Here is a 20,364-nt window from a genome sequence, read left to right as displayed (position 1 = left end):
GATTGCCTTCTTCTTTGGACACTACCAAAGATATGGTTCAAATGTGCAGTCGTGTGTCGACCACACATGTCGGTTTACCGCGATGGCTTGCCGCGCTCCCGGTGGTCGGAATGACTCTGTGGCTTTCTTGCAGTGATCACTTAGCAAATTATTATCAAATATGAAGGGACCCTACGTTGTCGTTTCTGACAACGCGTACCCTTAGAGCCGAACGGTGCTGACACCCTTTAACGTAGTTCAGCTTCAAGGTAGTCCCGATCGCGACATCTACAACTTTTTTTGAGCCAGTGTCGCATTCGAATAGAGATGGCATTTGGCCTACTCGTCAATAGGTGGAGGCTTCTTAAGAGACCATTATGTATGTCGCTAAGGAGTGCACCTCACGCCATACATGGATGTAAGCGTTTGCATAATTTTTGTATCGAGCAGAATGAATTGGAGAACCCGTGTCATTCGACCAGATCATTAAAATCAATCTGACGAGAAGGGTGCACTTGGAACCAATGCCGCGACTTATCTTACACTCATACTGAGTACGAGACGGAAGATGGCGAGATTGTGCAATTAATGATGTGACGCGCGACATCGCTGTCCAGTACATAGCAACTAAAGAACTACATCGCCCGCGGCTCAATATTGAACGCCGCACTAAAAAGAAAAACATAATTCAACCAAAGAACTACATCACCCTCTTTTAACATTGAATGCAGCACTATAAAAAAATCGTTATGTTTTGAATGCGAATCGTGACATGAACGCTCTTGCTACAACTCCACACTTCGGAGCGTCTCAATCCATTTTTGCCGCTCTAATAGGAGTAGTTCGCGAACTTCCTGTAGACGCTAGCATTCATCGCCACTATTCACGAGTTCTTTGTCAATATCTCCCAACTGTCTGCGAATATCACCAAGCAGGGAAAGTATTTGTGCTCTGTTGCACCTTAACACTAGTCGAAGACCGAGCATACCCCCCTTCAATACGTCGATCATCGACATACGCTCGAAAATCCAGCTCCGAGGAATCGTTTGCTTTCCGCTGTTAGAAATTACTTTTTTCGTTTCAGAGTTGTGGAACTGCGAAGACGCCTTCAACGTGTCAAAATCATCTTCAACAAATAGTCCCCCCCGAGCAGAATTTATCAGGTCGCGTTTAATCTGAAAAGAAGAATCAAACAGCATGCATGTATATAAGAACGTAAAAACGTTTGCTTAATGAAATGAAATTTTTGACGTACATTCAGCCATTTGGGTAGGTAGAAGACAGCTCCGTTCTTGTTTACAAAGTTTGCAAAGTCGTTTTCATTCTTGCCCGAAGCTGTAAACCGTTCCTCCGCGGAGAAGTAGAGTCGAATAACCTCTTTCGACATGTCGAACAACTTCTTAGACGAGTGTGGCTTGACCACCGATGGATCTACTCCTCTAAATAATTCATGGTCGAACATCAGTTGCTCTAGCTCATGATCCAGAGGGTACCTCTGTACGAATGCGGCTTGCACATCCTTCCAGAAGCCGCTCTTTTCACGCAGCGTCCTGTTATCTACGTCCGCTCTCGGTGCAATGCTACCTAGAACGAAAAACAAAACATAAAGTGCAGCCATAGCTCCATTAGATATTGCTCGTCAGACAAACATCGCATTTTATTTAGTATAGCAATCCTGATTGACTGAATCGCGTGGCGAACTCATCCGAAAAAAGAATATTAATCAGCCTGTACATACAATGCTTTGTACGGGCTGACACTGCATTCTTGCCTGTTGGCTGCCTACCATCCCCTAATAGAAGGCCGTTGTATGCCGCTTCGCAGCGTCATGACGCAAAAGTATTGAAATACGCTCACCCTTCCGCAAACCAGCCCTTAGCTAGAGGCCCCTCTTGGTACACTCCTTCCTAATCGCATCCGCTGACCAGCTCTCATAATCCACCAGAGCAGATCGCAAATCCACTATTTCGCTGTCATCTGAGCTATTCACCCCTTCTAGCAATCTATCTACTACGTTTTCTGACCGGATAGAGCTTTATTGTTGCTGATGCACTGTGTAGACACCTTGTATTTGGGGATAGTTCGGTGCTAGGGCAGGCATTGTTGGTACAGGACCCAAATTCATGAAATTTGCCCGGTGGGATATGGGGCGTTAGTGCACCTCGCGTTGCATCACCTCCTGGTGTCTGCATGTTATTGTTTTGCATCCGGTGTTATTTGGTCTGTTAGACCGTACAACCCTCTTCTTTGTCCTGACGTACCCCAAGATGCCTCCAGTCCACGAGCTTTGAGGTCGCCTCTTCAAGAGATATTTTCCACAAATGACAAGATCTGTTATATACCAGCTGCTTAAGATGTATTTTATGCGCTGCATACCGTTCTACCGACGCGACCGCACGAAGCAAAATTGTGCGATGCGGTGCGGTGCGGCCGGTTGAGAATGGGCCTAAATCGTTTTTTCAATTTCATTAATTTGGGTCCGTTTGATAAAAATAATTATTTAAATGATCTAGATTGATACAATCTCTTTATTATTGTTGGCTATCACTGTATGTTCATCTTCCACCCAAAACCACCTGCACTTCAAAAAGCATTTAATAAATGCTAAACAATATGTTTAGTTTAGCGTCGTGCTCGATATCACGGGCCATTTCTGAGCCGCTATGAAACTTAGCTCGCATCAACGCAAAATATAGTAGTGGTCTGTCCAGATTGCACTACGTACCCGCTTGTACCGCCTATTTGAGCTTGTAAAATTACTAAAGATTGATCACTTCGTATACTATCAATGAAAGCTAAACATATACATTTTAATGGAGGTAGTGTTCATTTTGAGCTGATTCAGAATTAATCATGAGACACTCGATTCTGTGCCAGTTACGATTGAAACATTTGAATAATGTGTCGCAAGACGCCTTGCTGTTGTTGTTGACGGTAGTATTTTTAATTTGATGATTCAAATATTGTTAAACGTCTATTAGGCTCCAAGTTTATATTCGTTTCTTTATGGGGTCTACATAACCAGCTAGAATTAACACCTCTCGTGTTTTGGTGCTGTCTTACCGTTCCCTTTAAAATAGTTTTCTACACCCTTGTCGGGGACACGTCCACCCATTAAGCAGTATCGGATGTTGCTACCTAAACAACTCTTACAAAACAATGGCTCGCAGCAGTAGCACATAAGAGTTCTTTTTGTTTAATCTTACTTATTTTCAATGAAATAACCCCTAAAGACGCTTCCAATGCTGCAAGACGCTTAACGTACACGTAGGAATGCGTGTCTTCGAGGACACAATATTAATACACGTAATGCTCTGAACTCAATAGTTTCTGCAATTTACAATGACTAAAGGCATAACTACAACTGTTTTGTTGTAGAAAATTAAAAAAATATCTGAGTGTGAGGTAACTGACTGAACTGCCAAATCGTTGTACATGTACAACAGAAGTTGGCCGTAAGAACTACGCTGTGCTGATAAACGTTGTCACTTGATCCAATAAGATAGATAGTTCTACTAAAAGGCTTGCCGTCGGGACCTGGACTTACCGTTCCGTCTCTCTGGGCTTTCTGTGAAAACGTCACGATGGGTGCAAGGTGGACTCTCGCAAGTGGCGAAGGCCCGATGGCCTTCTTTCCCAGTCATTGACGGTTGTTTAACGACTAGAACCGTTGGAAACCGACTGACACTGAAGAAAGAACGACCTGAAAATGTGTTTTCTTCTTTTTCGTCAAGTATTTCGGTTCGACAATGGGAGCCCAAGTAAGCATCCTCTTCGAGTACACTCGGTGAGTGCTGTGGCCGGTGTTTGTAGGAGTTATAGCTGTATGGGTCTTAACGACGCCTCTACAAAACGTTGTCGGGGGGGGGGGGTTATTGGTCCAAGTGTGACGCGTTGTGAAGATGAATGGCAATATTTGCGGTGATTGTGCTTCGCTATACCGAGATGTGCTGCAGGCAGGTGAACTACGCCAACTACGTGGTGCTACGTACACTTATGGAGTGTGGGGTGCGCTCTCCGCCATGCCTTCTATTGTTCTACTCTAAGGTGATGACAAGTACGGTCGATATGGGCGAATACTGAGGAGTTGGTGGATCGCCTCTAAGGTGAATTTCTCCGATTACATCCCTGATGTGCTCCTTCGCACTAAGGGCTCGATCGTACGCTACTAGTACGCTTTCTAGGACGCTTTCAATCTACCTGGAGGCGTTGCTACGCTGTTATTGAAGGTATTTGCTGGCTAGTACTGCTGTGTCTCTCACTGCTGCTGTACGTACCGAGTAATATGTTTGATTTGGTGGAGTTCGTAATGTTGGGGCCTGTGGGTGTCGGTATTGCGCTGCTACTTCTACTGACTACCAACTACTGTCTCGAATGGACAGGCTGGAGTTTCGTCGACACACTTATCGTGGTGACTACTGGGGTGAATTAGCACGCCTACCTTCAATATGGTCCGCTACAGACCATCTCTCCTAAAGTATTGGTCGACCGAGCTATTACTAGCGCTAACCGGAACGCTTCTAAACACAGTGGGGCTGAAGCGCCGAGCTTTGAATGCCTACGAATCGACGATGGCATCGAAGTGCTACCTGACTTTTAGGCAGCTGAGCCCGATGTACTAGGCGACTGTACTGAGGACTACCCCGAATCGTTCCCGTCCAACCTACCTTTTGAGGTTACGAATGCTTGATCTGCGGTGATTAACCCACCGAGGCAACGGAGTAACCCCGTTCGCCGAGAACAGCAAACGCCAAATCGGGGAGGATGTCCCGTACCCGGGAACTATAGGGTCGTTCCAGGGGTCGTGACGCTGACCGGGACGTCCCGAGGTTCCGCTGAAGCTCCTGATCGTGCGGTCCCGGCCGGCTGGTACCCACGGCACCCACTGACACACTTACACTACACGGATGGCACCAAATAAGTCGTCCTTTAAAGTGGTCTTGGAACACTGAGGCATGTTCGACGTGGTACTAAATCCCCTGTGTTGGCTTCTATAAGTCGGAGATGCGGTGCCTCGCGCGATCAAGTCCTCTTCCCAGGGCTCCCTGCTATCTTACGAGGACGGATGTCATGCGGAAGGACTCCCCCTTCAAGTAAGAAGGAAATGGTGTCATACATGTGAGCGCGAGACGGTGCTAGGCTTTTCGTTCATTAGTTCTCAGCCTTATATGTCCTACCTTCTACACAGGTGGAAGCGAAGTCAACAAAGAAACTTACACTTTAAGGGTTTATGCCAACCGTTCATGCCACTGAACGAGACCATACTCCCTGGCCGCAGACCAACCAAGCCAATAAGGTGGAGGTTTACGACAGCTTGAAGTAAAAAATAAAACGCTTGACGCGTTGCGTGGCTGTTCCTGAATCCAACCTTAGTGCTCTGACTATACGTCGGTGCCATGTTGTAAAGCGTTCCTCATTGGGTGCTAAATCGCGACGATGCGAGACTCCGTTCAGCAGCTCCGGCCTCAATGACGGGTTTTGGACATACCTGTACGGTCGATGGACCTCTCTTTAGCCCAAAGGCTGGATAGTATGTGTGTGGGTATCAAATGCTGTGTCACCACCACGGACTTGGTGCATCACACACATTTTGACAAAACCTTTGTGTACCCTCACACCTGCTAATGTTTTTTTCAATTCTACAAGGAGAGACCGAAAAGCGGATGTGGGTTGCTTTTAGAGATTTCCTTTGCGAGTACAAACATGGTTAATCGCTATACTCCAGGGATATCAAAAAGAACGCCCGCTTTTGATGCACATAAGAAAACAATCAGTATAGTTAACACTCCCCTTTTTAAATTCTCAGGATTCTTTATTTTTCGTCAAAGACCCTGCTGATCTCAACTGGAGACAGATTAACCAATCACGTCAAATTTCGAATCGCAATCGCTGTGGAATAATCAGTAAATCTGTCCAAAATGAACCTTGAGAAACCTGATATCCTGTCGCCTGATAAAATCAGGTCCTCCAAGTCCGTCCCAGGGATTACTTTGGATATAGCTCAAATGATAAACCTACAAATATGTAATTTTGAGGACAGCAAGTATATGTGTGTAGCCTACGACTACGATGTGGCCGTGAAAAAACTTGTAATTAATTAAATGTCGGTAACTAGCAGCCAAGCTTTGAAATTGTTCGTATCATTCTTCGACTTCATCAGGAACACATATGATTTGTATGTGTTCTCGGCGTCGGCAACCTAAAATAGGCATGTACCAAATGTTGTAACCTGTCCGGACTAATTTTAGTCTGGCACAATGGTCCACCTCCCTCGAAAACACAAAATAGCAGTAATCCATTTTAAACTCTATCGTTATTTAACTTACATGTATATCTGAAAATGATTATCATTTTACGTGTTTTAGCTACAGAATAAGCGTAGATTGTACTTCATATACCCATTTCTATCGAATCCCAGAAATTGGAGGAACAATTGACAAATCACAAAATCGGAGCACGCTTTACCAACCAAACATTTACAAAAAAATTAAAACGATTTTCGGTATCATTCTGTGCATATTCTGTGAATCAACTAAGGTACAGTTCAACAGATCAACGGATGGTATCATCGCAGCTGGAGCTGTAAAATATAATCTCGGGTTATATTTCGGGAGGATATCTTTTTTGTAAAATCAAAGTTGTGACTGTGTGGGCGTCAGATTGCAGCCTATTCTCAAACTCCATCATTTTAAGTCAAGCGTGAGAATATGGTACGTATCCAGAGCTCATACATCAGCTAAGTCATCACTAAACTACGTACCTGTGCGCAGGCTCTGGACGATGACGTTCCTGTGTATCCCGGTCATGGCAATCCTCGCAAAGGTCGATCTCGCGAGACACCGACGCCCCCACGTCAGCAACAAGCTGAAGCGAAAGGTGTAATAATACGATCTGTGAGTCTCGTCGCGCAAGAAGATGTGGGACCTTCTGTGAGATGCTAGCCTTCGGCCGGGCTTTGTGTGCAGCACGGTGGAAAGAAGCCCACTCCGCACCAAGAAAGAAGTACGGAGAGCGTCCGGAGATGTCTAACATTGGTGACGCGGCGCAGTCGTCCGTTACTGCAATTCGTTCACGTAAACGATGGGAAGCGATGATGTTGCGTGCGCTGAGATGAAGTAACAAAACGCGCTCGGACGCAGCGACATGTAAGGAGATTGCGGAGGTCTTAAGTCAGTTGGAGACTGTCAACCGCCGTGTTGCCGTGGTCTTTGCGTCTCGTGCTGTGGCTTCGAAGCACGTCTGCGACTATGCGGCGCTGGCGGAGGTGTTGTAGCAGTTGGACGAAGAGGATAAAGAAGTCTCCCACGGCGACACACACGATCTGGACTACGAAGCTGACATCGTCAGCGACAATTTGAAGAGTAGCGCGGAAGATGCAGATGATGACTCGGAGAAAACGGTTGTTGATACGAAAGAGATTAATCTGTTTGTAAAACACGTGGAAATGAAGGTGTCGCTGCTAGATTTTCAGCCGATGGGTTGTCAATTATTTTCGTGTCGAACGAGCACGCCAATACGCGCACGGAACAAGAGAATTGAGACGGAGCAATATAAGGCGAAAGCAACAAGCAAGAAGAGTATGACGGTGAAGAAAAACGGATCTGAGGCGTTGACCAGACAGCTGACCGATGGCTCGCAACCGCAAGCCACGTGAGGTACCTATATTCTTAAAATTTCTGTACACACACGCCATGCCGTATGAGACGACGAGGGTTGCGGCAGTATACGCAAGTGCGCTCCACGGAATGTACAGCGCGTATAAATGTCCCGGTTTGCCTGCGACCAGGTTGTGCAGGCTTCCACCTTGTCGTCAAATCTTCAGGGTCGCACGTCCACACACACACTACGTGATCACCAGCGGAGCAACTACAGTGAGAATCACCGCATTGAAGATTCTCAGCTTCGCCAATATGTAGCTGCTATGAAAAATGCAGGCGCCAAACCCAGTGGGATTCTCTCCTACTTGCGGTCGAAGTAGGGGCGGGTGAAGGAGGTCGTCAATGGAAGTTTTACGATCGACGAGCTCGTCGCCATGCTCATCACGTTGCAGAACTATGCAGAAGAGTGCTACTTAGCAGAGTTTCACCACGTGGGGGGGGGGGGGTGCTCCAATACCCGAGGACCCAGAGTCGACTTCGGTTGCGATGCGTTTAAGTGACTACGCGCTCCTCATTCGGCATTTTTTTGCGGCCCCCAGACATCTCCTCCGATGCTTTCCCTTCGCTCACGACACCGTCGTGGGCATCTCTCGGCAAGGAGCTTCGAAAGCTCAAGGCCGTCTGGAACGTTGAGTCGGCCGACTCCGACAGTACACCACCCAGCGAGTCTCCTGCCGATGAACGCTTCTGGGCGGTCAATGTATGTTCCTTTGGTCTCGAAGTGCTAGACTCCATCGCCAAAAAAATCTTAAACTACATCGGGAAAGCAGCAGACGCTTTGACGGACCCTGTAGTGATTATGTAGAAGCCTACACGTCAGCTCGCTCGCGGTAAGACTCCTCGACATCAGCGTTTCACTCCGGACAGTCGATTCCCACTCAATCGCGTCGGGGCCGGATTAACGAAGAATACGACAGCGCCAGCAAGCCCACTCTCCGGAAAGAAGCCCTAGAATCACTCCTGGACGTCACATGCGCTTTGGCAGATACGGCTACTTCACAGGCAGTCGACGGCCACAAGAGGTTTTACCACGAAGCGTCTGAGCTAGTCCAAGGAAAATGGTGGCGGGGCAGCACAAGTTGGCTGTAGGGCAGGATTTATCTAACGATATAGAAGCGGATGGGGCGCGAACCACAGTAACAAACCCGGGAACAGGCGGCACAACCATGTAAACCCAGCAGTAAGTTTCGGTGTACATTCGGTATTTGGTTTTGGACCTGAGGCAGTTTACATCTAACCTTTTTTCTGTAGCTCTCTAAATGTGACTTCATTTTTGCTCAGACTTGCGTGTTGCCTTGATGGAACACTATGTTCGTCCGACGCAGAGCTCATTACGAGACGGTTATCCCGCCGTTGAGGACGTTGGCATCGAGGTGCATCAGTCATAGCCCCGCGAGCAACATTGACGTCGGCGAGGTTACTCCCGGAGGTCTCATTAGCGCCATCTGCCCTCCGATTCGATCGTCTCCTCTGATCAATAAAGACGCCAAGTACAGCTAGGGGGAAGCAGCTAACTGAGCGGATTCTAGATGTGCTTTTAATCCAGCCAACTACTACTTTCTGATTGGGAATGAAATGGTTGAAATACTTCCAGCGAGCCCTTCACACAGAGACATTGGAGGGGTTTACGGGTAAGGCAGCAGTGAAAAAAACCACCGCCTTTTCGAAATTGTTCGGAATATCATTGGAAAGTGACGTCACGCTTTCGCAGTCATCATTTGCTGAGCCGAGCGGGAGTAGGGGTTTGATGACGAAAGCGAAACGATGCGCTTACCGAGAAGGCTACACAATATGTCTCTATTTCGACCAAAGCGAAAACGCGCATCCATTTAGACGAAGGATGCCTTTCCGAAACCAAAGACGGGTCTGCAGCCAAAGCAATCGTTTTGGGTCGTCACCAAAGCGAAACGGTCTGAGTAGACACGCTAAAAAACGGAGAGTCTAGAGGGAAAATGAAAGAAGGAAAATCTATTACAATGGACGTCGCGGAGAAGGCAAAGTGCTGTCAAGGTGGCAAAGTTCTGTCAAGTTATCAGACATGGAGATCCTACGTGGGTCATACAGCAGACGGACTGCTATGTCTCAGGTGGAACAACTTAACTTACCAATTTTTTTTATCAAAGGGGTCCTCGCCGTGCGTCCCTTTACCGATGGCCTATATTTACCCACGATCCAAGCGATCCCGCAATCAGATAGAATACGACAGTCTATTCAAGCGATCGAGGAAATGAGCAACCTCGATTCAATGGCTAAGTGGAGTGACAATGGGTGTGCTACGTATGAGCAAGTAAAGCTTATGGAAGACGTAGTCATGGCAAATAATAAGTTCGAGATGGTGCAGTCTACGGTGAACTGGACGGACACGTTGCAATTCAACAGCGATGACATTGCGGAGCCATTCAAGGATATGTTGGACGTCTCAAAGACTTCAGCATGTTCATGATTTCATAAAAACATTTCGGTATCTTAGCAAAAACAACCGAAAGCTAACAAAACTCGAGAGACTTCAATTGATTTAGATGGCCGCTGATTATGCTGCACATCTCTAAATTTCGGGATTGCCATGGGCGTTATACTATCCATACTTAGATTTATATAACTTACAAAGTCCTCTTCTGACACATGTTGGTTAGACTTCACATCATTGAACCTCATTAAAGTACGCTACACAAGGAACCCGTATAGCTGTGCTGGCACTAACTATAAGAACTTGACCTTTTTCCGATTTTGGCTACTACAACTTCTCAAATGCGATCAAAATTGGCGAATCCGCGTCGATTTCCGATCGTTTTGGTAAAATCAGACCAAAATTGACACGTCGGCGAAAAATAACGCCCTGGCGGGGTGGCACTAGCAATAAGAACAAAACCGACTTTTGCGTTTTTTTACTGGCTATAAGGTGTTTGCTTCGAGCTGTTCCCATGCCGTAGTCTTGCCCAAAGCTAGGTGCACTAACGGACGCAGCTAATCGTAATTCAGCGCACTAGATGAAGCGTGAGCGCCCCGCACGCTTCATATAGAAGTTAGCTCGAAAACGCACCTCTAACCTCTTTTCTGAGGCTTTCCTGGCAGCGTTAAACTAATTAGAAAGCAACTACGCTGATAGTACGCTGTGAATAGAGTCTGGCTACCGTTTTTCACCCTTCTCTCGTAAAAAATATGGTTTTGGCGAAGAGGCCGCAACTCACAGCTTGAGCCAAGCCTACCACCAGGGCCTCCGAAAATGATATTGCTATTTGTCGGACCCTTTGATCAGGGACAAATCATTGCAATGCTGAATCATGCGCTTACCATACATAACGTTCTAGTGCATGTTAAACAAAAAAATACGGCGTTATTATACAATAAACGGGTTAGCTGTTATTGAGCAGTAAATCCATCTACAAACGTGTTGCCTCATCTACTGTTTATGCGTTCCAGTACGTACCATTTTCTCTTAAAAAGAAAATCATTTTCAGTGTGATAGGAAGAAAGCCATGTCGCTCTTGGCCAAACGTGGTGCGGGCTACGCTAAATAAATACGCCCGACTACGTTGGAACTAGCCAAATCGCAAGTCGTACTTTACATCCTTCTCATCAAGACGACGCCGTTTCTGGGGCTGCTCGACGAAAGAAACTTCTTCTTCGTCATCCTCTCCGCTCACTGCATGCAAACTAGCCCTTGTAAACGGCGAAAGGGCGACTTTCTCTGCGCGGATGAGACGGATCGTATTCCGCCCAGGACTGGACGCACCCCGCCTCCAAAGCAGGGCTATGGACAATTTCGGCGCGCGGAACTGATTAATATAGCACATTAATCAAAATGAATAGCTAACAACAATTAGCAGAATAGTAAGAACATCAGCAGCAACAGGCTTACCGATGAAGCGAGCGTAGTGGGGCTTGATCAGAAATTAATCCATTAAGCCAAGCACGAGCGTCTAACCGCAACACGTCTTCTCCTTGCAGCGCTTTCGATACACTCTCTACTTCCTTCAGGCCCTTCGGCAAAGCACGGAGACGACAGTTGCACGCGGGCGTCGGCACCAGACTGGCTATGCCGCCGCCTTTAGCGTCGATAAACTTAAGAAGAGTAAAGTACCGGTTGACAATCGCGAATATCGATCCCTATCGCGTGTCTTCGCGGATAACTGGTCGAGGCTTCGTTTGAGCCCTGTTAGCAAAATAAAAAACAAGTTAAAATTATTTTAATCAAGACATGGTGAACAAAACATCACGAGCCCAAACAGTTATTTCCTGGGCTTGGCTGACTGTGTCAGAATGCGCAGCCCAATCATCAGCTTTTGTACTGCATTAAGGTCAGTCCCAAAGCCCACCATATCAACTTGTACCGCGCGGTTAAGACGGTGGCTGGCGCAGCCGACCAATGGCACGCCCATCAGCGTCGCCAACCCGCGGCTCACTGCACCGTTGTCTGCTACCAGAAAGCAGCACTGCCCCATCTGCTTTTCATAGTCGCGGGGTAGCATGGTGTCGAGAAACCCCATGTGGCCGCGAGCTGAAAGATTCTCTTCCTCGTCGTTGAGGAGTGGGGCCATACACATGAGGGGGTCATAATGATGCCGCCGACTACGAAGCGAACATACACAGCAATGTAATGATCTGATGCATGCGACCATCCATCCAGGATTAGCCCGAAGCGTTCCGGTAGCTCTGCCCCGATGATGCGCTCGACTCCGCGCGTCAAGCTATTCATCCCGAACAATAGTGTCTCGACGCAAATGGGATCCAGGTTAGAGTACCTAAACATTGCAGAACAGTAATTAAAGACAAGGGAAAAGATACGTTTGGACAAAGCTTAGCTTACCGTCTAGCCGCTTCGTTCTCACAGAACGACAGCAGTAGGATGTTTTTCAAGCGCCACTCTAACCAGCTGAAAAGGAAGAGAGACGATCGACGCACGTAGTTAATTGTAGATACCGTTTTGGTAGTGAGTTGAGCATCGCGCGGGCGAGCCGTACGCTACGTTGGTGGGTTGTAAGCTGGGGATGATATGCAGCTTGGGCTGAGCACAAACGGCAGGTGTTGGTGGCTATCGAAAGGTGGGAGGGCGGGGACCGCGCCGGGAACTACTGTTAAAAATACACTTTGTGTATTACTGAGGATAAGTCTGAGAGGGTCTAGTCTAATTGAAGCGCTTCTCCGTTGCGCACAGGGTGTCTTGCTCCTTGGCGATCCCTGCGCTTGCATCGCGCTTTGTTTCGGCCACGGTAGACGAACCCAGCGCGACCGAAGATGTCCGGGTTATCCCGCACACAGAGCGCATACATCAAATTTACGCAGTAAACCATTTCGTAGAAAATACGGCTGCCACACGGCTACGCCTCGAGGTTATCTTGCCAACCGCTGCCAGACATATCAGCTGTCTCCGTCCTCGCTTTTTGTGCAAAGAGACAATCCGTAACAGGGAAAACCGCTTTGATGCGTCGATCCTGCGAGTCGTAGACACGCTCCAATTGGTCCGACTTGGACGACATCTGATGCAGTTGGAAGTGATGTTGTCCGGTCAAAAAGTCAGTAGTGTTCTTGGGTGGTGAAACTTCTCGGATGGAATCAGCCATCCGAGAAGTTGCACCACCCAAGAACACTTCCGCATCTCACGAACATGACTGAGCACGTCTGGACGCGCCGGAATGACGGTAGCGAATGGACGGCAGCGGATTGCCTCAGTGCTGACGCTAAGCAGCAATTGGTAGATTAGCGTGTTCATCCTGAGGCGAGAACGTAGGGAGTAGTGGCGTTTTATCGAGCGGTTAAACTACTTAGCAGGGTAGGTGGTTCCTGCGTACCTGAGTGGTGTGTGATAGGCTTGCCAGCGGCTGAACGGAGAAATAACCCAAACGGAGGTGAAATAGCTAGAAAATATTCGGCATCTTCTTCCAGTATTTGAGGCAGCTGGTTTAGGTCTGCTCCCTTAGAAGCAGACCTAGCGTAGTGCATATTAGCATCCGTGAGAGACACAAACAGCAAGAGAAAGAGGGCTTTTCGCGTGTGCTTATAGACCTTTGCAGCTACGTGAAAGGAGCACATTGGATTGACCAACTCGTTTGCAACACCTCGTACCGCATCCACCGCATCCCGCCGTGCTTTGTCGGCGTCGGCCATGATGTACCGGACCGGAAAACGCTTGTTTGTCACCGCAGTGTAGATCCTTCTTCACCTCCGTGAAATAACGCTCCGTTTGTTATGATACTGTAATAAACGCAGCTAATGGGAGGTGCTCATACAGTCGGAAATCCCCACTACCGTAAGTGGGGTTTCAACCTGGCTGAGTTTATATGCGGTGTTAATGTGCAAGACAATAGTAGCTGGATCGCGATCGAGCCGTGGCATTAGCTCTTTAGATGCTACGCTCACGTCGGAGTCTAACATCCTTCCAGCAGCAGGACCCCCCCCCCCTCCGCGCTTACATTAAAACGCCAAGTGAAGGTAAAGGGCTTAGACTATTCCTCCTGACCTAAATCATGCTCGCAGACCTTTGCGGTGCCGACCACCGAGATGGGCACGATGGTAGTGCTGCACGAAACGATACACAGCTGCAAGCAGTGGCATTGCGCCATCACGAACTTGGAAGCACCTGACTGTTCCGCTGTAGACATATATGAACTTATGGCTGTAGGTACACATGTCACGCACAAAGGACTTCATTTCCTCCGTAAAGCGAGGTCGGCGAGGTGGGTGAAATAGTGACACATCTCCGAGATGCCGACCACATTGGATAGGATGCACGTTTGGGCTCTCCCGATCTAGGGGCAGCTGAGCCACGGACTCGCACTTGCAGCGAAGAAGTCTTGTCCAGATGTTGTGTGGGGTGGACTCGGTACAAAAACGAGCACGACAATAGCTCGCTCTTCTTCACAACGAAGTCTGTGAGCGATTCAAGGAGTATGTCGCTTTCGTAGGTCTCGGGCGAGGAGAGCCCAATATATCTTAGCGCGAGACATGGGTAGGGAAGTTGTTAGATGATGCCTGTCTTATAGCGAAATCTAAAGCGCCGAGCCACAGGGATATCGGAAATGCGATGACTAAATTCGCTTAATTTTTATAAATTACATGGTATAATTGTCATGTGTAGCTGAAGCCGTGGAAGGTGCTATTAAGATGAGAGGCTGTGATGGTAGGTACGTCAACGGTGCTGTCAGTCGATCGCGCAATTTGAATAAAGAACTACTTCTACATTTGGTATGTTTTTAGTTGCAGGAATGAGCATGGAGCACTGGACAAGCAGGATCATTAGCGTCATGTTCGATAAGATGTTCATCGTAAACATTTATGCGCCAAACACTAGACGTGATCGAGAAGTTTTCGTTGAGCAACCCACATGGTGATGATGGCCATCCACAGATATCCTGATAGGTGGGGATTTTAATTGTGTGCAGAAGCCTATACTCGACCGGTGGGTGTCCAGGGACTCGAGCCGGCCGGAAGGTATGCAGCTGGAGCAGCTATTAGTTATTCTTGATTTAGAAGACTCGTGAATCCTTGCTGGACACGAGACGCAAGGGTTCTTCACACATTGTGGACCGGCTGTGGTCAGTCGACCGGAGCGCTCCTACATCCCGAAGGTGGAGTCGGTACCGCAACATTACTACAACATGACGATTTCTCTTTTAGAACAACACAATGGCGTTTTGTGTAAGTTATTGCAAGTTTTATTACGCTGAAAATCTCAAAAGCGTAAATGTAAATTTTACAGTGTCTATTAAGTACGAGATTCAATAAGTACGAGTTGTACAGACTCATTTCCAAGAAGGGGGGAAAAGCAAGATGCCGGAGCAGCAAGCGCGCCGAGAAGCGCAGAACACAGGTAAGATACGGGGGGGGGCATCGTGACAGGCAGTCTGCAGCACGTTGTCCTAATCTACAACGTTGTGTTCTATCATGTATAGGGCGCTGTCTACGGGCAAGACTGCATGTCGACTACCTACTTGCTGGACGCGGATTTATACACGATTCCAGTAGCGACGAAGACTACGTCGATGCCCCTCTGGTCACGGGTGAGGATATCGCAAATGAGGATGCAGAGATGGAGGGCCTGGAGAACGAAACCTGCGATGATGCGCGCAAGTTCGATACGTTACCGGGTGGGAAGGATACGGGCGTTGCGGCGGGCGAGAAGGATAGCGCTTTCCGGTTCCGGGGAGAAGTGCGTTGCGGCGGGCGAAAAGGACGTGGCTACGGGTGAGAAAGATGTGGCGGCCGGTGAGAACGACGACGCTGCCAGTGTTGCAGCGGGCGAGAAGGATGACGCTGCGCGCGACAAGACCGTGGCTGCAGACACCAAAGCCACCGCCGCGGAGCCGGGTGATAACAACGCGTTGGCCGATACAGGTATATATCCCGGTCGATTTTCTTTTGTTGCTGATACATTACTTTTGTTGCTTACTATGTTGCTTTGAATGCTGCTTTGAATGCTGCTTTCAATGGTTACAAAACTAAAGACTATGCACGCGCATTTGTTGATGCCGCCCGGACCAATGCCATCGAAGAAAGTCGCAAACGGAAGCAGCCGTTCGTGCCGAACAGCCGCAAATCCAGCAACAGTGCCTTTGAGACGAACGAAAGCGAAGATCCCTCACCAAAGCGACCAAAACCCGGCACAAAGAGCCTGGGAACAACTGGGGCTCATTTCACGGCGTCGGCGAAGAGCAAATTGTGCGACGCCGGACAAAAACGTACGACAGTCGTGAAAAGATGATGAAGTCACATCAGGCAGTCGGAAATCGAAAGCCACCACTTCCAGTGAGGACGTTTGACAGTTGAGAGACTTTTCAAGAGGCCCTTCGCTCTTACGAGGTTGAAAATTATCTGCACTATCGCGTTCGAAGCTCTGAAACCCGTGCCAAGTACAACAGGTCCGTATTCTGTTGGCACATGAACAGCGTGCGCTGTTGCTGACATTGTTGATTTTTGTTATGTTGTCTGCTGTGTAATTTGTGTGTGTTGCTTGTTATGTTGCTTAATCAAGTCGCCCTAGGGCAAAGATCATTCCCGAGCGGTTTTCCCACAGTTTTAACCGAATGGGGTGGAATCATGGCGCAACACAGTCGGCTCGTGTTGATGGACGGCGTGATTGTGGCTTGCGATACAGGGGATGCATGGCAAGTTTCTTGGTGCGAACCGTCAACGTAGTCGACAAAAGGAGCTGCTAAATGGAAGGTGACTGTGGATCCGGACTCGGGGGTATGAATATTATGTTACATGTCCTTATGGTTTCTTAACTACTTTTGTTTGCTTAGATCTCCACCCACAATCACAAGACAAGCAAGAATATCTACGATTCCTATCGCGGGGCCAAGTCGTTGTCGGTCCCACCCCAGGTGCGCAGGAAGCTTGGGCTTCTGACCGAAATGAAAACGAGCACTTCTGATATCAACCGATATCTTTCGAATCAGCTTGGTGAGTGCCGCTGGTGAATTTGGCTGTAGCAGTATCTTTTTTTTAATTCAGTTTTGCTAACTCATTTTATAATCACTCTCCTTTTTTTTTCGTTGATGATATCCAGATATGGTTTTAACACCACAACAAACGAGAAAACTTCTCCGTCAAGTATTGGGCACGCCAACCCTCGACCGCACCAAAACTATTCTCGATTATTTTGCTGACGGGAATGCCGGTAAGGACGTCCTATGACCAAATGGATATCACTTGTGTGATGGCGATGCAAACGTACATTCAGAAAAAGTATTTTGCCCAGTGGGGCGACACGCTAGTCATGGACTGGACACATGGGACCAATAATTTGGAATATCATCTGGGTAACGTCGATAATTATATTTTTATTGAAATGGGGTCTGATATCAAACTTGTGCCTGTGCTACAGGGAGTCTTGTTGTTACAACTGCTACATGCAGCGGAATGCATGTAATTGATTTTCTAGCCCTCGACCAAAACGCTGTCACAATGGAACTCATTAATAAGTTTTTTAAACGAAAGAATACGTACTGGCAATCAACCCAGACCGTCGTCATCGACAAGGACTTCGTTAAGTGGCGAGTGCTGAAGAAGGCATTTTCTGGCGCTGATGTTCTACTTTGTCAGTTTCATGCGCTAGCGTACTGGCGCAAGGTTTGTAAGCGGAAAGCGTACAATTTGAAGGTGACAGATAGGAAAACGTTGGAATCGGCATTCACGAAACTCATATACTGTTGCGTGGTTGTGCTGTGTTGTTTGTTGTGTTGTTTGTTGTGTTGCTAACGGTATGTTGCCGGTTGTGTTGCTGAAAACAGCAAAACCCAAACGACGTTCGACTCAGAAGTATCTACGCTCAGACAAATTTGCTAGAATGTCCAGCGCTGCAGAAATATTTCGAGATGAATTGGGAATCTTGTGTTGGAATGTGGGCTGACCACGTCAGGGGCAAATTATTCACGGCCGGTAGCACGACGACGAAGAGGAATGAGTCAAACTCGAACCAGCTCAAACTTCTGCTGGGAAAGCGCCCCCGACTTGACGCAACAGTGAGTGGACAACTCTCTCACCAGGCTACCATAACAAGACATCTCATTACCGCCATGCACAAGCATACGTCAAGGTCGCGACAGCCCGATGGCGCTCCCGGATTTCTCCCTGTACTGTAAAAGCACCTGAGCGACACAATGATGGCAAGCGTACGCACGTAATTGGACTACTTAATGGTATTCAGTGCTGTGACAGCATGTTTTAAGCGTTGTTCTGGTGTAGGTGAGTGGGAAGTGCGAGCGGGGGAGCGTCCACATAAATGCAACGACTTTCAGTGGTCATGTTCGTGTCTGTTCTACTACAGCGACAATCTACCATGTCAACATTTCATGTATATCGCTGCCAATGTTCATCAATTTGAGTGTCTGCCAGTATCAACTTTACCTAGGCGCTGGGATATGCTGGCGATGGCGAATATGGATCAAGAATTTGCAGATGGCGTATGCATGCTCCATTCAGTGCAGGCAGCGATGAATTGTGCGGGCCAATGCATCTCCCACGGCGACTTTACGCAACCATTCGACGTCAGTGAGGCTTACAAAACAGAGCAAGAAACCAAAACAACACAAGAAGTATCGAAAGCAACACAAGACGACACAAGATTCATTTACCGCAACACAGGGTGTGAACCCGGAAGTACCACCGCCGCGTGGGGTTGAGCGGAGTGGAGTGCGATCCCGGACCAAAATGCCGCGGGTTGTATATGCTAAGCTGAGGCGACGTGAACAGACAAATGTGGTGGTGTTATCATCAGAAGAGAAGTACTGCTATGCCAAAACCTGCGTTCGAGCCAGAAATTGAGTACCTTGCCGGATTAACCAGTCCAGCCATCTACCCAGCGCTGCAATCGGGGAAAGAGATAGTTCGCAATGGCATGCAAAAGCTACCAACATACACGTCAGCTGCGACAACGATGCCCGACGGTAGCACGGACGATACTGCAGCTCTCAGTGATGCTAAAGAGAGTGATACGGGATCTGACATTGATCCAGCTGATCTCATCGACACAATTGCAATGTTTCGTGACATGTAGCAAGCTGAACACGGTCTACTAGTTGCGGGAGGCAATGTACAGCTCCACCATGACCACGAGCGACAACATTTCGTGAAGTCGGATTCCAAAACAAGCACCACAAGCCGTAAATTAACCAGCACAAGCTGCAGCACCAAGCTCCTAGCTTTGACGCAAACATGGGACACAAAACTGGATTCGTCTGAGTCGGGGTCTACGCCGCCTAAGCAAAAGTGCTACTGACAAAGGAAATTGTACAAACAAAGACAAAGGCTGCATCAAAAACACCTGCGCGAAAAAAAGACAAGACAGAAGTACTTCCGCTACCCAAAGCTAAGGCCCGGTACAATCAACGAAAGAAGGTGAAACAGGCGCGGGTAAAAGCGGTGGTGAAATCGCAACGACTGGCAGTTATTACACTTCCAGACAAAAGTGCACCAGTACGTTCACGAGTACTGAAGTGGGCAAACAGTATAAATGACTTCGGGTACGTCCGATCAATTCTGGCAACTAACTCTACTTCCATGACGGGCGACTTCATCGGCACACGGGCTGCGCGCAGTCAACGAGCCTACGTACGAACAGAACCGTTTGACTATAGCTTCGTTATGTTCAAGCGCCTGGTGGCAAAGCTAAGTGCAGTTATGCAAGAAGTGAAGAACAAGCGATCCAAGCCCAAATATTTGGCCAATGATTCCGACTCGGAGCACTCGGAAGAAACGACTAAGAAGATCGTAGCTTTCTTCTCCGGCGGAACTCCGAAGTTCACCAGGTTTGTACCTCGCGATGTTGGTCATCGGGTTGTGTTGTTTCTAGTGTTGCTAACCGGTTGTGTTGTTTCTTGTGTTACTAGCAGTTTTGTGTTGTTTCTTGTGTTCCTCACGTTTTTGTGTTGTTTTTGATGTTACACCCTGTGGCTTGTATGTCTAGCGGGCTAGGTACCGAATGAAAGGGTTCTACAATATGTGTGCAAAATGCACTGCCTGGTACGCAGATGGGGAATGGCTTCTATCAACTAAGTGGGAAATGAATCTCGAAACGCTACTGTTGTTTGACGAAGAGACTGACTCAAAGGTATTATTCCCTTTCGAAGCGGGCGAGAAACACACCGATTTGGCGAGCGAAGCTGCAAATATTCTGCGCGGATCTTGGCTTAACTCGGAATTTAGGCTTACGAGTGCTGCGTGCTCTATCAGGGTGGACAGTATGGTGGGAAGCCTGGCCCGGACTCGAATGCTAAACGACCTCGTGATT

General features: G+C 47.8%; 2 protein-coding genes across 2 annotated transcripts; both read right to left on the bottom strand.

Moving 5' to 3' along the window:
- Positions 1-764: 764 nt before the first annotated feature.
- On the bottom strand, positions 765-2,171 carry PITG_03810 (uncharacterized protein; the record flags this gene model as incomplete). The annotated part of the gene is made up of 4 exons (XM_002906806.1): positions 765-842; positions 1,235-1,418; positions 1,473-1,563; positions 2,156-2,171. 4 exons carry the CDS (start codon positions 2,169-2,171, stop codon positions 765-767), a joined length of 369 nt encoding a protein of 122 aa, XP_002906852.1.
- Positions 2,172-12,708: 10,537 nt separating this feature from the next.
- On the bottom strand, positions 12,709-13,742 carry PITG_03808 (uncharacterized protein; the record flags this gene model as incomplete). Its single annotated transcript, XM_002906805.1, has 5 exons — positions 12,709-12,955; positions 13,052-13,114; positions 13,239-13,315; positions 13,427-13,563; positions 13,681-13,742. 5 exons carry the CDS (start codon positions 13,740-13,742, stop codon positions 12,758-12,760), a joined length of 537 nt encoding a protein of 178 aa, XP_002906851.1.
- Between the last annotated feature and the right edge of the window lie 6,622 nt (positions 13,743-20,364).

Source organism: Phytophthora infestans, genomic scaffold, assembly GCF_000142945.1.
Source record: "Phytophthora infestans T30-4 supercont1.4 genomic scaffold, whole genome shotgun sequence".
Taxonomy (NCBI): domain Eukaryota; phylum Oomycota; class Peronosporomycetes; order Peronosporales; family Peronosporaceae; genus Phytophthora; species Phytophthora infestans.
Note: the sequence above shows the minus strand (reverse complement) of the source record. Positions and strands in the feature narration are given on the sequence as shown.